We start from the raw sequence: 16,323 nt of genomic DNA on the forward strand, positions 1-16,323 counted from the left end.
GGGCTACCAGCCTACCATCAACCATTTGGTTGAAGGCTAGCTCCTATTTTCTTGTTTTTTTATTAGCTTTTGATTTTGTTTTAAGAGTAAAACTTCATTCTCTATTGGAAAATTATTTAGCAAATATATGAAGATTCGCGTGGTGTCGCGACAAAACACAGTTCTACATTTCCAATAAATTGGATCAAATTTAATTCAATTTCAAATTAACTACAACAGATCGAACCCCCTCGTGAAAGGTTTTATCAAACAACGATGTGAAATGATTCCGGATCCTCTAGAGTTTTAATAAAACTTTACAAGGCAGAGTTGTATCTAAACCATACATTTTAAAATCAATGGCTCATATTAGTGGGAAGGGAAAATCACGGGGTGGATATTAATGAGGAAAAATAAGGGGGGATTTTGGAAAGATAATATATGAGCCATTGATTTTTCATTCAATGGTTGATATTGCTCAAACTCTACCTCATAGAGTTAATTTAGAACTCTAGACGATCCAAAACTCTTTTGTATTATATAAAAAAAATAATGTTTTAAAGGATTAAATTGTTAATTTTATACATTATTAGTAATTTTGAATAAATATTTTTTATTAAAAAGAAAATTTTTATTTCTAAAAAATAGATAACTTTTACTTATATAAGAGTAATTTTTAAGCATTTTGAGTTAAATTTTACACCCATATACAATATTTAAGAATTTGTATTCACATATTTGCCATGGAAATGTAGGTAGCAATCCGTGGACTATAGACCGTGGTGCACATAGAGCATGGTGCACCAAAAGAACATATGTGCATAAACAAAAGAACATGACACTACGGCAAAAGAACATGCGATATAATATTTCACTTTTTTGTTATAAAAATAATACTTCCTCCGTTCCGGAAATATCGCACCATTTGTTTTTTACACTATTCACACTACGACTTTGACAATTTTTTGTGATTCGTACGTAAGGAAATTTTAGTCATGTGGGATCACGTTAGATTCATATCGATATATATTTTTTAAATATTAATTTTTTATAATTTTTACTTGCACGCAATTTGAGATATTAAGAGTCAAAGTAACGGTTAAAGAGGTAAAAGTCAACCATGGTGCGATATTTCCGGAACGGAGGAAATATATTATTTTACTATTTATTAAAAACCTAAATAAAAAAAATACTCATGTTCTTTTTTTGTAACCAGATGTTTTTTCAATTATATACTAGTGTTCTTAAGATGCACCATGATCTATGTGCACCATGGTCCACCTTCTAAATTGCGATTTAGGTAGTAAGGTTGTTAGTCAAAGGTGGAGGATGTCGGAGGGGGACATGAAACACGGTAGAGGAGTGGGAGGCCGGGGTAGGAGAAATGTGTACAAATGAGGGGGGATTAGTTTTATACCAAAAAAAACTTATGTATGACGGACTTATATACTCCTTATATGACTAATTTGACATATGCACTATAACGATTTGTTATAATTTCACAACTATTTCATAATTTTTTTCCTTTCTAATCAAATAGTTATACAATGTGATCTACGTACTCCGTCATAGGTATTTGTTACACTTTTCTTTTAGTCTCAATTTAATTATTGCACTTTCTTTTATGGCATGGACACACTAATCACTAGAGGAAAAATGCTTATAAGTTGCTCATCAAAAGTTACCCTTATTAAACAAGTGTAACTTTTAAAAGCAAAACAATTAAAAAAATTAAAATCTCAACTTTCCCTCAAAACAAACGCAACCTTTAACCTAGGCTAAAAAAAAAAAACAACACTGCTCTCCTCGTTCCCTGCTCACACACTCGCTCCCTGCAACCAGACGATACCATCTCCCTGCTGACCGGCGAAGCCACCGGCGCTCTCATCCTTCTCAGGTGACCGGCGAAACCACACTCACACACTCAAACCCTCTCTCCTCCTTCTCAGGCGAAACCACCACCGGAACTCCTTCATCCCCAACGCACCAGCCGTCTGCCGGCAACAAAAGGGCTCTTCTTCATTTCCGTTTCTCTCTCCTCAAGGTAATTTCAAAAACCCTGAAGTTTGTTTTCTTTTGTTATTTTTCCCTTGTCCTTTTTCGCAGCTTGGATCTTTCTGCTTTTTTCAATACTGTTTATGGGGGTAGATTTTTCATTTTTGATTTTTTAATCATGTGTTGCATTTTAGGGTTTTACTTTCTGATTCTCAATTTGATCTGGGTTCCTAATTTATTTGTTTTTAATTTCAATTTTGTATTTATTTTTTTAATAACCAGAGAATTTCTTTGTGGTTGATTTATTTATTTTAATTTGAGTGTTCTAAGCTGATGGCGTTGGCGGTTGGTGTATTGGATTCTTGAAGTTCTCAAATTTGTCGAAATCAAGGTTTTTAGTTCATAGCTGTAGATGTAGATAGGCAATGTTAATTCATAAGCTAGGCTGATAGTAGAGTTTTACTATTGATTGAACAATTTGAATTAGGTTTATAATTTTTTCATGTAATTGTTGTATAGTACACTGATCAATCTTTCGTTGTCGAATACCTGAAGTATAAATTGAATGGGGTTTTAAGTTATCGTGCTCGAGCTTCATTGCCCGAATGCCTATACTTACATACTTTTGGGTTATAGTTTGAAATAGCCTTTCTTTTGTTTAGTAGAAAGATATAGGATGGTGCCAAATTAAGTTTTAAGTTATTGTGCTTGAACTTCGTTGCCCTTACGGGTTACGAACATACCTTCGGGTATTTGTAAATGTTCGAAATGGCCTTTCCTCCGTGTGATAGCAAAATGTAAGATGGTGCTTTATACAATTTCATGTTGTGTGTATGTGTGTAGATGTCCTGTAGAATGATTCAAAAGTGTGCTTATTTAGGCTTGTTATAAACTTATAATGGGCATTTTCTACTTATAGAGCTTGCAACTTGTTTAAACATTGTCTTCGAATGCAACTTTGTGACTAGTGTTTTGCTCATGATGTGATTGCTTGACAACATTGTACCAATTACCCAACTAAAGTTCTGTTTGGTAGGGTGTTACGATTTTCCCATTTTCACATTTTAGGTCCTAGTGATGTAACATCTACAGGAACTAGTGACCAAAGTGGTCTTGATCGTGATAAAGATGGAGCCTATGTATGCGATCCACTAAACTCCGTGCATATGGTTACAAACGTGATGGAAACTCTGGTTAAAAGGGTTTTAATTGCAGAGTCTGAAACTGCTATTGAGAAGGAGAAAGTCAACTTTGGTAAAGAAGAAATTAAGAAGAAGGAAAATCAACTTGAAAACATGTCTTTGAAGCTTGAGGAAATGGAAAGATTTGCTTTTGGAACTAACTGTATATTAAGTGAGCTGCAACAGCGGGTTGAAGACTTGGTTGACGAGACATCTAGGCAGAGACAGAGAGCTGCGGAAAACGAGCAGGAACTTTCTCGTGTAAAGCGTGATTTTGAGTCTCTGAAATCATATGTCAGCAGTCTCATCAGTGTAAAAGAAACACTCATTTCGTCTGAGAAACAATTCCAAACTATTGAAAAGCTCTTTGAAAGGTTAGTATTTGTTCAATTCTTTACGTTAAGTGTAAAATTTGAATCCTTTTTTCTCCATTCAGCTTCATAGAGATGTTAAGTTTCTTGCCTCCTTCGTTATCATTTGTTGCTGTCATCATGGATGAGTATCAGATTATATATTGATCATGGTTGATTGAAATTAAAATTTGTGACTGTTGCGCGTTCCTCTGATTGCTTGAATTTAGCATCAACTGACATATTCAATTATGAAAATATTTTTATTTGTATGCAATATCCTGAAATCTTAGATGTAAACGTATCTGCCGTGTCCTTGTTATAACTTTGGGATTCACTAAGGTTGAAAATCATCTCAATTTAAATCATAAATGTAGATGAAATAAGCTGTTGTTTTTTATTTTTGGTATAAGAAGATTTTGTTTTTGGTTCTTGGTATATGATTTAAGGCTAGTTAGTTGTTAGGTCTTGCTTCCTTGTTTAACGGTTGTGGTTGTTCTAGTATATAGTGGATTTTTTCTGTTACATTGGAGTTTCACGAGCTAGATAAACGTTGATGTTGTTGATGTAATTAAACTTTGTTGTAATTTTATTCATTTCTTAAAATGATGTTATCTATTGATTTAATTTACAGTATATCTTATTATCAAAGCATATCATTCTATACTTTTATACTTTGATGAATTATGATTCTGTCTTTCAATTATCCAGATGGATTGTTCATTTCTGAATTGGCAGACCCGTAGTGACGCAAGAGAATAACTAGACTTGTTACTAAACATTTATTAAGGTAACATTCTCACATGTTTGAGATTTTTTTTGTTTAATGTCTATATCATTTCATTTGAAATCTAGAATCAATATCTTTTTGTTCCTAAATCCCATCTTACTCATCAGTTTCTCCTCTGTTTCTTCTTCTATCTTCCTCAAAGCATCAATCTCCCTCCTTTTCCATAGGTTTTCAGCCTTTTGATCTTTATTACTCAAACTAGAATATTCTCAATTGATAGACTAATTCTTCCTGGGTTTTGCTGATAATAATCCTCGAATGATACACCTTCATTGCTCGATGATAAAGCCCTGATCTTAGCCAAAGCAAGAGATTCAGCAGCCTTAGCAGCATCCTCAAGCTTCTTGGCAACAACCCATCTCATTTCTATCACTTTAAGGCTTTTTTTTGTCTGCTCTACATCTGACATTGCCTTCAGAACTTCTTATCTAGCTGCTTCAGCTGTCTGCATAAACTAATCAGCCTCAAAATTCAACTCTCTAAGCTCTCTTGAGATAGCTAATGGGTTAAACGCTTCATTCCTAACTTCCATTTCATGTCTACCTTCATTGACAGCACTCGAAGGTTGCAGTTCAACTGAGGCTTTCTCCCTGTCCATTTTTTGCTGAGAGCCTCAACAGACTGTTACAATGGTGTATTGGTGACTGGAATTATAAAATTATAATTGCTTCCACTAGAGCATTGATAGTCCTAGGAAACTACGTTGAGCAGCTTGGTATTGTGCGTACCGTAGAGACCCAGAAAAATACAACATTTCCTGGTATCTAGCAATCACTTTCTCTTGGTTTTAGATACTTGTGTTGTTATCTCCTTTATTCTCTGATAAATTGACGGGTTGTTTCCTTTGAGAGACTTGAGTTTTAGACCCTCATTCCCTGTAACTAAAAGATGAAATGAGTCCAGTTTTGAGATTGAAAAATGCGCTTGACTATGTAAGAGATGCAGATGCTGGAGCAAGTCTTTTTTGGAAAGAGTATAACTGGTGTTCAGTGTAAGTGGGAGAAGAACCAGACTGATGGTCAGGGACTCAGTTACAAGCCAAGCCCATAATTTGTCTTGCGGACTCTTGCCTTTATGGGTTTTGTTTGAGATGAGAGGAGGGTGGACAGGCTTGTCGAAATTGGTTGTTTAGTTTGTATCCCTTGCGACTTTAAGTTGATATGCACATATATTAGGATTTTATCAGCCACACATAAAATAATTATCTGAAAACCATGAAAAGTCAGGTTTTGTTTCTTTTGGAACATTCAAGCTTACGAGTCAGAGAACCGAGGGAAGCTAAAGTCATAATAGCGAAAATTCCCTAGTATGCAAAATGGATAAATTGATTAAAATCTTTGATATTTTGTTTTGTCCTGTCTTGTCCCTAAGTGAAAAGCTGGAGTTCAAACAACTTGGTGGAATCAACTGATGGTGTCAAGCTATGAGTTGTGGATGACATCAGGTTATATAATAAATCCAGGTTCTGTCATCAATTTCAGCCACACATTGAAGAGCCAGCTTCTTTGGCAAGCTCACTTGCCAATTTGGACTCATATATGAGTCTAGCGTGGTGAACTGTTGGAATGAACCAATGAGGCAAGGTATCACTTGCCAGCCAGGTTCTCACTAAATTAGTGTGCGGTCTGACGTAATGATTTGATGATATGTGGATATAACTTGCAAACTTGAGCTCATCTTGTGAAGGATTCCCCTGACTAGTTTATTAATACTTGCATTAATGTGTCCGTATGCCAACCCAAAAGTTAATACCTGATTTCTGGAATAACTCTGTCATTTAAGGGTGGTTATGTGTCAATTTCCTTCAATTTCTTTGCTATAGAAAGGAGACTTGTCAATATTGTGTTCTTTACCTTTTATTTCGATTTTACCTGCTTTAAGTTGATAATGAAATTTTTGTTTTTTGGGTGGATTGGGAAATTGTATTTGTGTTTCTATTTACTCAACTTGCTGGGTGATTTTTGAACTGTTAACTTTTTTTTTCCTTCTGGAATTTGATAACCCAAAACTTCTTTGTTGCAACAGGTTTGCAGCCTAATGGCAATGCTCCAATCTCTTGCACAGATAAGCCTGTAACACCACAAGATCAGGCCAACGGTACAATTAATGCAGAGTTCTCGACTCCAAGGCGGCTAACATCAGAAGAGATACCTTCAATTGTGAATGATTTTAGACTAGCTGCTAGGAATGCCATAGAAGCTGGTAAGTTTCTGCTCGACCCGAGAGTCTTTTTCATGGGAGATTGTAACTTTGTAAGTGCTTGTTCTAATCTTTTTAAATTGACGGTGGCATTTAACTGTCACTGTTCTGATGCTTTCAAAACAAACCAAATTTATGGATTTTATATATATATATATATATATATATATATATATATATATAAATTTTCCTATATAATATATATATATATATATAATTTTGCTTTAGACTAAAGAACTATATGACATTTTCAATCTATTTAAGCTAAAATGACATTTTCTCTCCCAAGTTTGAACTTAAGAACCTAAGGATTCATTTTATATTTATTACATGTTTAATATGCATAGTTTAAACTTTATAAGACTAATTCCAATATGTTTATGCACATTTAACTCATTGGGTCGTTTTAGGCCATATGTAGGCTAAAATGACATATTCGTTGCCAACTTTGAACTAAAGAACCTAAGGACTCATTTCAAACTTATTACATGATTAATGTGCTTAGTTTTAAGTTTCCAATACTAATTTCAATCTATTTACGCACATTTAAGGCTCATTGGATCGTTATAGGTCATATTTAGGCTAAAATTACATTTTCGCTCCCAACTTTGAACTAAAGAACCTAGAGACTCATTTTGGTTCTTTTGTTGATATTTGGAATCGAAAATGCCTTTTTGGCCAAATATGACCTTTATCGAGCCAAATGAGCCTTTAGATGTGCATAAAGAACTTTAAATGAATCTTAGTAACCTCTAACTAAACATATGAAACATAAAAAAGGTTTAGAAAGTGTCCTTAGGGTCATTTGTTGATATTTGGGATCAAAAATGCCATTTTTGGCTAAATATGACATATATCGGGCCAAATGAGCCTTAGATGTGCATAAAGAACTTGAAATGAATCTTAGTAACCTCTAACGAATCATATCAAACATAAAAAAGATTTAGAAAGTGTCCTTAGCTTCATTTGTTGGTAGTTGGGATCGAAAATGCCATTTTTGGCCATAAATGACCTATATCGACCCAAACGACCCTTAGGCGTGCATAACGAACTTGAAATGAGTCTTATAATCATATGACTAATCATAAAAATCATGAAAAACGTTTAGAATATGGAAATAGGTTTGTTTGTTGGTAGTTGGGTTCGAAAATGCCATTTTTGGCCGTAAATGAACTATATCGACCCAAATGACCTATAGGCGTGCATAACGAACTTAAAATGAGTCTTATAAACATATATCTAATCATATGAATCATGGAAAACGTTTAGAATATGGAAATAGGTTCGTTTGTTGGTAGTTGGGATTGAAAATGCCATTTTTGGCCATAAAATGACCTATATCGACCCAAATGACCCTTAGGCGTGCATAACGAACTTGAAATGAGTCTTATAAACATATAACTAATCATATGAATCATGAAAAATGGTTAGAATGTGGAAAGAGGTTCGTTTGTTGGTAGTTGGGATCGAAAATTTCATTTTTGGCCATAAATGACCTATATTGACCCAAATGACCCATAGACGTGCATAAAGAACATGAAATGAGTCTTATAATCATATAACTAATCATATGAATCATGAAAAAGGGTTAGAATGTGGAAATATGTTTGTTTGTTGGTAGTTGGTTTCGAAAATGACATTTTTGGCCATAAATGGCGTGTATCGACCCAACTGACCCTTAGGCTTGCATAACGAACTTGAAATGAGTTTCATAAACATATAACTAATCATATGAATCATGAAAAAGGGTTAGAATGTGGAAATAGTTCGTTTGTTGGTAGTTGGGATCGAAAATGCCATTTTTGGCCATAAATGACCTATATCGACCCAAATGACCCATAAGCTTGCATAACGAACTTGAAATGAGTCTTATACACATATAACTAATCATATAAATCATGGAAAAGTTTAGAAAGTGTACTTAGGTTCATTTTTTGATATTTGGGATCGAAAATGCCATTTTTGGCCAAATATGATCTATATCGAGCTAAGTGAGCCTTAGATGTGCATAAAAAACTTGAAATGAATCTTAGTACATTCAGAAAGTTGTTTTCGCGACCAATATAATTTCTGTTTTCGCACATGAAACTTAATTTAATTTATTGGTTTGCATGTACGTTGTTCTTTTAAAGGTTTTCACAACTCCAAGGGAGGGGCCCTTCACCAAAGAGGAGTTGGATGAAGTTCGAGACAAGTGGGCTACTTACTTCAACGATTGTGAATTACCCTCAGTGTAATAATTAGAGCAGGCTTGTAGTTATCCGTGACTCTACATTATTTTGTTATTTATCGATTTAATTAATTACATTTGAATTAATTCGGAAATATTATTGGAAATTTGAAATTTATATCATTTTTGAGGAATGTCAAGATGATGTTTGGTGAAACAGTATTCTATAAATTATAATGCAGAATTTTATATTGCAAAATATCAGGAATTATATTGCAGATTTTTTTTTTTATTTTTAAAAAAAAAAAAAAACTCAAAAGTTGTCCTTGTTTGCAACAAGAGCAACTTATGTGAAGCTTATAAGTTGCCCTTGTTCCAAACAAGAGCAACTTATGTGAAGCTTATAAGTTGCCCTTGTATGCAACAAGGGCAACTTATAAGTTTCACATATGTTGCCCTTGTTAGATTATAAGTTGCCCTTCACTACGCCAAAAAATGCCTTTTATAGCGCTTAATATGGCATTTTACAGCGCTTCTTGAAGCGCTGTTGATGGCTCCGCTATTAAAAGTAAAAGGTAGTTTTAATAGCGCTTGTCAAAAGCGCTGTAAAATGTACTGTTAGGATAATTCAAATATTTCTTTTATAGTACATTATAAGCGCTATTAAAGGAGTGCTATTAAAGATTTTGCCACCAATTTTAAAGTGTTTTCTAATAGTTGAATGTATATGAAGCTTATTAAAGCGATATTCTAAATTATTCTTTTTAATTTCACTCGCTATGCCATAAAATAAATACATATTTCAAAATACTATATATTGAAGAGTGTAGTAAATAGTTGAATATTAATTTCCAAACCTCAATGAATTTTACAACTGTCACCCTAATACAACATATTACATAAATATGTTCTACAATAAGAATACAAACTTTAAACTACGCAAAATATATTAAATTAATAGACTTGCATATTTTTTGTGCCTTCAACGTAACCTAGCTATTATACAATTGTTGAACATGGGCATCCATTGAGTTCTTACTTCGTCAATCTGCTATTTGTCATTACTTGAACCCTGACATCTCAAAATCTGAAAAATACTGCAAAATAACCGGTCAACCTTCATTAAATAAAAAAAGTAACCATCAAGTTCAAATCTAGAAACAAAACTAATTAAAGAAGGGGAAACCTGTACGTTGAAGCTCAAGCTCAAGGTCAAAATCCAATGGGATCTTATTCTTCCACACAAATGCATTTTCTTATAGTTTTTAAGCATAAGGGATATCTTATCAACTTCATTAAAATTTCTCGCCAAGACTGTTCCACATGCAAGGTTTGCATTAACTAGTGCCTTGTTAAGTAGGCCAATAGTAACTCCCACTTGCACTAACTGTTTGTAGCTGTCAGCAAGGTGTCTACAAATTCTCAATTCATGTAGAGTACTGCATGAAACTATATACTCCTGTTAATTCATGTAGAGTACTACAAATTCTCAATTCTCAAATTCTCCTTTTCTGGATGAACTTGAATCATCCTGCAATTGGGATTAGAAGTCCTATAAGTCTTTTACTTCTCCGTTCCTCATCAGTGCTCATCCAGGACAAAAGGAAAAGTAGAACCATCAATTGCACACGATTCTCTCAAATTTCCAATTTCCACAGTACACTGAGAACTAAGAAGTTGTACATAGTTGAACATAGAGAATACCAATTAAAAAGAGAAGAGAATCAATGCACATAAGTAGCATATAAATAAAGATGAAGAGTTGGTCAGATCCTTACATGCCAGCACCAAACTCCTTGTTCATGATTTCTTTAATGCTCTCACCAAAATGCATGGTTGCTTCAAGCAATCTGTAAACATAAGAGGATCAAAATAAAGAAAAGAACAAATCAATAAAATAACCAATGCATTAAAAAAGTGGCAACGAACTAAAAGATTAAGGTTGAAACAAAAAGTATTACCATAATTAATTATGAATTTGACCGCATAATCACGGTCCCGAGTTCAATTCTTGGAATGCCCAAATTCAATCAGAATACAAACAACTTTTTTATAGGTCATTCTTGTATAAACAACAAAGACATGCTAAGTATTGTCTTGTATGAACAACAAAGAGATGCTAAGTATTATCTTGTATAAATAACAAAGAGATGCTAAGTATTGTCTTGTATAAATAACAAAGAGATGGTGTTATTATTATGGAAATGTCAGGAAATTTCAACTGAACAATAATGGAAGAGCGAAACAAATGGACAAACATAAACAAATGAAGAGTCATAAACAAAAAAATTTTAAGTGCTATTATGATACTGAATTTTGGCAGTTTATTCTTCTGAAAATGCTGCTGATTTCAGTTCTGAGCTTAATATAGTTGTGAAATACAGGAAGAAAGTGAGAGAAACGGAAAAGATTTATGTGATTCTCTTGACTGAATATGTGTATCAGATATGGATGCAGCTGGACACATGACCAAAAAATCACCAAAGTCAACCAAGGTCAACTTTTGATTAACAACTTTATGCACAGATCTAAAGATCGGGATGAGCAGAACCAACAAAAGAGCAACACCAACAGGAATCATAGAAACAGATCAACCAAGCAGATTCTGAAGAACATTCAAACCCAAAACAGAAGCATCAGATCAACAACTAATTATCAAAACAAGCATCTTTCATTCACTTTTGTATCCAAAATCACACCGCTTCTTCACAAAACTATAATATCAACAAGTCTATAATGTGACAGTAGGAATATAACATAGGGTGTACTAAAACAACTACAAAAATTACATAGAAAGAGAGTGCATGTTTAATCAAAGTGTATCCTCTTCTACCATATCAGACCTCTTAGCTTTATAATTCCCATGACTTCTTGATGAGCTGAATACTCGACAGCAGACAAGAAAATACAGAAAGTTTAAAAAACACAGAATAGCAACCAACCAGTAATAGTAATCTACATGACCCTTATTCAGGTTAGTTGCTAACCAGCTCACCTTTCCCCCGGTGCTGGTGATAGTATCAACAAGTTCAACCAATAGGGTACCCACCAAACTAGAAACTGCCACTCCTAGCGTAAATATAGCCATTGCAATACTTGCCATACTCTTAGAAATGTCATTTACTAAGCAGTCGTGGAAATTAAAGTCTCAACCTCTGTAGCTGAAAGATAACTACAAAATCATGCCTTGTTTTTTCAACAAAACACCAACTGAATGTGATTATTCTATTCAATGTACCAGGAAAATTTTAAATCCTACCCAAAGAGAATCGATTTTAAATATTAACTTCAGCAACTCTTTAAGTTTTAAATTTTAGATCACTGCAAATCAAGGCACCAGCAAAGTATTAACTTCAACAACTCTTTAAGTTTTTTTATACCTACCCAAATGTTTTTATCCCCTGCCTATGTGAGGTGGTGAGGCAACATGGATGCTAGAAAACTAACTGCGGTTCTGCAACGAACTAATTCAGTCGTCAAGATAGTAAGATACAACTTTCCCACAATTCAGCTCAGTATGCACCCATTACATTAAAAACAAATTGCAAGGACAATAAAAGGACGATATGCACATCTTTAGTCCATCTACTGACATATATTATTGGTATTTCATTGTAGAAAAAACTGATGCAAAGAAAAGGAAAGTCTAAAGAACAATAAGTCCTCAAGAAAGACTTACATCCCTGCAATCAACAAAACTGCCCAGCAAATTCCCCAAACCTCACAAAAATTTGGAGAACAACTCCAATTTCTATATATCCCAAAATGCAACAAAAATAACTCAATTGACAAATGGTCTATGATATTTAAACAATAATTAGAACTCCAAATTAATTTTTTATCTTAAACCCTAAAATCGAATTGAATTGCAAATCAATTGGAAAAATAACTCCAAATTAATCGAGGAAGTGATAAGCTAGATAATTACCGCAGAGCAGCGTAGAAGAGAAATAAAAACGCGAAGAGAAGCGTAGAAGAGACGCAGCCAAGAGCATCGACCACGAGAAGAAACCGCCGAGCAACAACCACCGAGCAGCAACACAGCAACCCCAACAACGCAGCAACCACCGAGCAAAAAGAGACGCATCAAAGAGCACCAACTCCGAAAGAAATCGCCATTGCTTAAAAGATATCGCTGGCGTGTGAAGGATTTTTGAAGGCTGGTTTCTCCGTCAATAAAAAGTTCTTAGGTTTTGAGGTTTTGCAGAGTGAAGAGAAAGCTTGGGCGGTTCTTTTTAGTTTTTTTGTTAAGCTTAGGCGAGGAAAACTTTAGGCGGTTCTTTTCTCAATCTTTGTTTTTTTTTAATTATTTTGTATAAGTTTCAATAGCGTTTTTGTTAAAGCCCTATGATAAATTTATACTATGATAGCGGGTGTTTAAGGAGCGCTATAATATCTGGTACATATGACAGTGTTTTTTCAATAAGCGCTATGGTATGTAGTTTTTAATACCTTCAACAGCGAAAGGAGCAAAAGCGCTATTAAAAGAGCGCTATTAAATGGCATTTCTGTAGTAGTGCTTGTTAAGGGCAACCTTTGATAATTTCACAAAAGTGACCCCCTCATGTGTTGCCTTTACAATTGGCAACTTATAAGCCTATTTTAAGGGCAACTTATGATGTTTTTTCCTCTAGTGAATATTTTATTAGATCTTTCTTCTCACTACCAAAAGTTAGAGCCCTACCCACTCTCTCATTCAATTAAAAAATTCTTTCACTATTTGGTTGGCATTCAAAAAACATGGGAAGTTAGAATTCCTAGGAATTGCAAATCTTGTGAGTTGTTTGGTTCACAAAATTTTGATGAAAGGTGGAAAGTGAAACTTCCTAGGAATTTCAACTTCCCACAAGGAAGAGTTTGCTTACCTAATCCTCCCTAGGTAAGTAGAAACTCCCATGGGAAGTAATGGAAGTTACTTCCCACATTATTAACCAAACAAGTTTAGAAAATTCCCATGAATTTAATTAAGTTACTCATTTCCTATGAATTTGCATTACATGTGAAATTCTACTTCCTATGTGAACCAAACGACACCTTAGTATATTCCATCACAGTCTACTTTTCTATTAAATTCAATAGATAAGCTAATAATTACTTATCGCATAAAACTCTATAAAAAGCTCAGTGCGACGAATAAATTGGGGTAGAAAGAGTAATAGTTATGTTCAAATCATTTTACTTTATACTCAAATCGTTACATTCAAATATTATAGTTTATCAAATAGTTACTCTTTGTCAGAAAAGTAATGTTTTTTATTCATGACATCGGTAATCTTATGCGCATGGTTATTAAAATCGCGATTCAAATTGTAGAATCTTACTATTTCTGCTATTCAAATCGTAGAATCTTAGGATTTTGCGATTCAAATATGGCCAACGATTCGATTTATAATTCTACACTTTTTAGTTGACTAGTGAAAACCTCGTAAATTCAAACCGTGATGAGAAAGTTATTAATAGATAAATATTGTTAATTATTGCTTATTTAGATATTAAACATCTATATATTTCAATTATTAAAATTTTCAAATCTAAGCACTTTAAATTAACTTTGAGAATAAAATCTTGATTATACTTGTTCGTAGAATCTTACGATTCTACGATTCGATTTTAAGAGTCCCTTCCGATTCAAAGTAGAATCACGATTTTGATAACTTTGCTTATGCGTAAGAGGTTGTTATGATACTTACAAACTTTTGGAAAGACGGTCTAACGGTTAGACCACTTATATGCATGCACTTTAACTAATTAGTTAACCGTTGAAACCAAATAGTTATGTTTGAAATTCAATTAGTTAAGCAACGAAACCAATTAGTTATGCAACCGAACCAATCAGTTAAGCATTGAACCAATTAGTTAAACAACGAAACTTAAGCAATGAGATGAATTAGTTAAGATTTTATGAGTTTTAGTTATTAATAAGTTTGTTCGAAAATAATAACTATTCGACTCATAATTTTAACTATTTGTCTTTATGCCTTAGCTATTTTGTAATCAATTAGTTATGATTTTATTAATTATAGTTATGTTTTACACTAGTTTAGTTAGTACCAAAAAAATGGTCTAACCGTTAGACACTTAGACGGTCTTACACAGAAGCTTTTGTATGATACTTACCCATTTCCTTTTGTGTGTAATAAATTGAAAAGCCAAAAGCAAAAGACAGTAAACAATTTATTTCCAAAAATCAAATTATGCGTGTAAAAAAAGGTAAAAACACAAGAACATAGATCGACTTGTACACTGATCATGTAGGTACTAGGGAGTAAACAAGTTTGACATAACTAGTTGCGAAGGAAGGAAGTAAGCCGTTGGAACAACAGTTTGGAATTGTGGGTATCCGGGTTGAAGATATGGAAACAATGATCTTCTCCTTTGGTCTCAAACAACTCCACACTCCCTTGAAATCCACTATCCTTAACAGCATTATAGTATCTAATCTCACTATTTCTCTGCCCTTCCAATTCAGCCACTACCACAAGCACCTTAGAACACCCAAGCCCAGCTAAGCTCGGAGCTCCATCACCCATTGGATTAATCATGGGGCTATTTGACCCACCAAGTGCATTTGGATACACAAAGTCCCATATTTTATAAGCCATTTGAACATCCAACCTTGTTGAACTTGGTTCATCCAAGAAATATGAATGCGAAAAGAAAGCTCCTAGGATCTTAACCCCGTGGTCTAAACTCTGAGTGCCAGCCTTCATGGCTAGGTTGTGAACTATGTTGGCTCCCGAACTGTCACCCCCAATAAAGAGTGCGTCAAGATTTCCGTGTTTGGTTAACCATGGGTCATCAAGAGAGGTGACCCAGTTAAGTGCAGTCCAACAATCTTCATAGGCAATTGGAAGAGGGTGCTCAGGTGCAAGTCTATACTCTACTGAAATAACTAACACTCCAGCTTGTGAAGCAAGGATGTTCATGTAACGTTGGTGGTGAAGAGAGAAAGCGGATTCAACGCAGAAGTCGCCACCATGGAAGTAAACTAAGATAGGGTGGTTGTTTGTGATGATTTTAGGAAGATAGATCCGAGCTGAAATATTTTTGTCAGCAGATATTATTACGTCTTTTGAGGAGACGCCGGTTTCAGGATCTTCAAGGGTGGGAGGAACTTGTGGTGACCCATAAAATCTCTCAACTGAATCATCTTCATAGACTCGGATAAACCCTGGAAGCTCAACTTTCACCTCTTTTGCTCGAGAGTTCATCGGATGATACTGTGTTCGAGAAATGGTAAGATTTGAGATATGTGGGAAAGCTTTGCTAGGGTGAGTAGTTTTTGAGAATGTGGGAAAGCTTGTGATAAAGAGGAAAAGTCTAAATGTACAATATTGACAATTTCAAACTTCCTTTCTTGAAACTTTAATATTGACAAGGTGGACAAAAATATAATGTAAAAATTGTCGACAACAAAATAAAAATCTAAGTTGTTAATTCTAAAATCTACTTCGATACAATACGTTACATAATTGCCCTTTTCCAAACTAAAAGAAAAGAGCATCTAAATCATCTTTGTCCACCTGCTCTTTTGTTTAACTTCATAATTAAGTATCCAAGCTTGTGGAATGAAACCAAACTCCAGCAGACAAATATGACTTGAAACCTAACACCTCATTCAAGTTGACTGAGAACTGAGTAAAGCCATATATGGTCAAT

At 34.2% G+C, this 16,323-nt stretch overlaps 2 protein-coding genes across 2 annotated transcripts; one reads left to right on the forward strand and one right to left on the reverse strand.

Annotated features, from left to right (window-relative positions):
- Nucleotides 1-1,846: 1,846 nt before the first annotated feature.
- Nucleotides 1,847-8,923, forward strand: LOC110791407 (uncharacterized). Its single transcript, XM_021996148.2, has 5 exons — nucleotides 1,847-2,023; nucleotides 3,043-3,529; nucleotides 4,217-4,295; nucleotides 6,321-6,497; nucleotides 8,627-8,923. Exons 2-3 carry the CDS (start codon nucleotides 3,141-3,143, stop codon nucleotides 4,233-4,235), a joined length of 408 nt encoding a protein of 135 aa, XP_021851840.2. The 5' UTR covers nucleotides 1,847-2,023; nucleotides 3,043-3,140; the 3' UTR covers nucleotides 4,236-4,295; nucleotides 6,321-6,497; nucleotides 8,627-8,923.
- Nucleotides 8,924-14,710: 5,787 nt separating this feature from the next.
- Nucleotides 14,711-16,295, reverse strand: LOC110791406 (2-hydroxyisoflavanone dehydratase-like). The gene has a single exon (XM_056839990.1). It carries the CDS (start codon nucleotides 15,873-15,875, stop codon nucleotides 14,949-14,951), a length of 927 nt encoding a protein of 308 aa, XP_056695968.1. The 5' UTR covers nucleotides 15,876-16,295; the 3' UTR covers nucleotides 14,711-14,948.
- Nucleotides 16,296-16,323: the final 28 nt, after the last annotated feature.

This window comes from Spinacia oleracea, chromosome 3 (genome assembly GCF_020520425.1).
Source record: "Spinacia oleracea cultivar Varoflay chromosome 3, BTI_SOV_V1, whole genome shotgun sequence".
In the NCBI taxonomy this organism is placed as follows: Eukaryota; Viridiplantae; Streptophyta; class Magnoliopsida; order Caryophyllales; family Amaranthaceae; genus Spinacia; species Spinacia oleracea.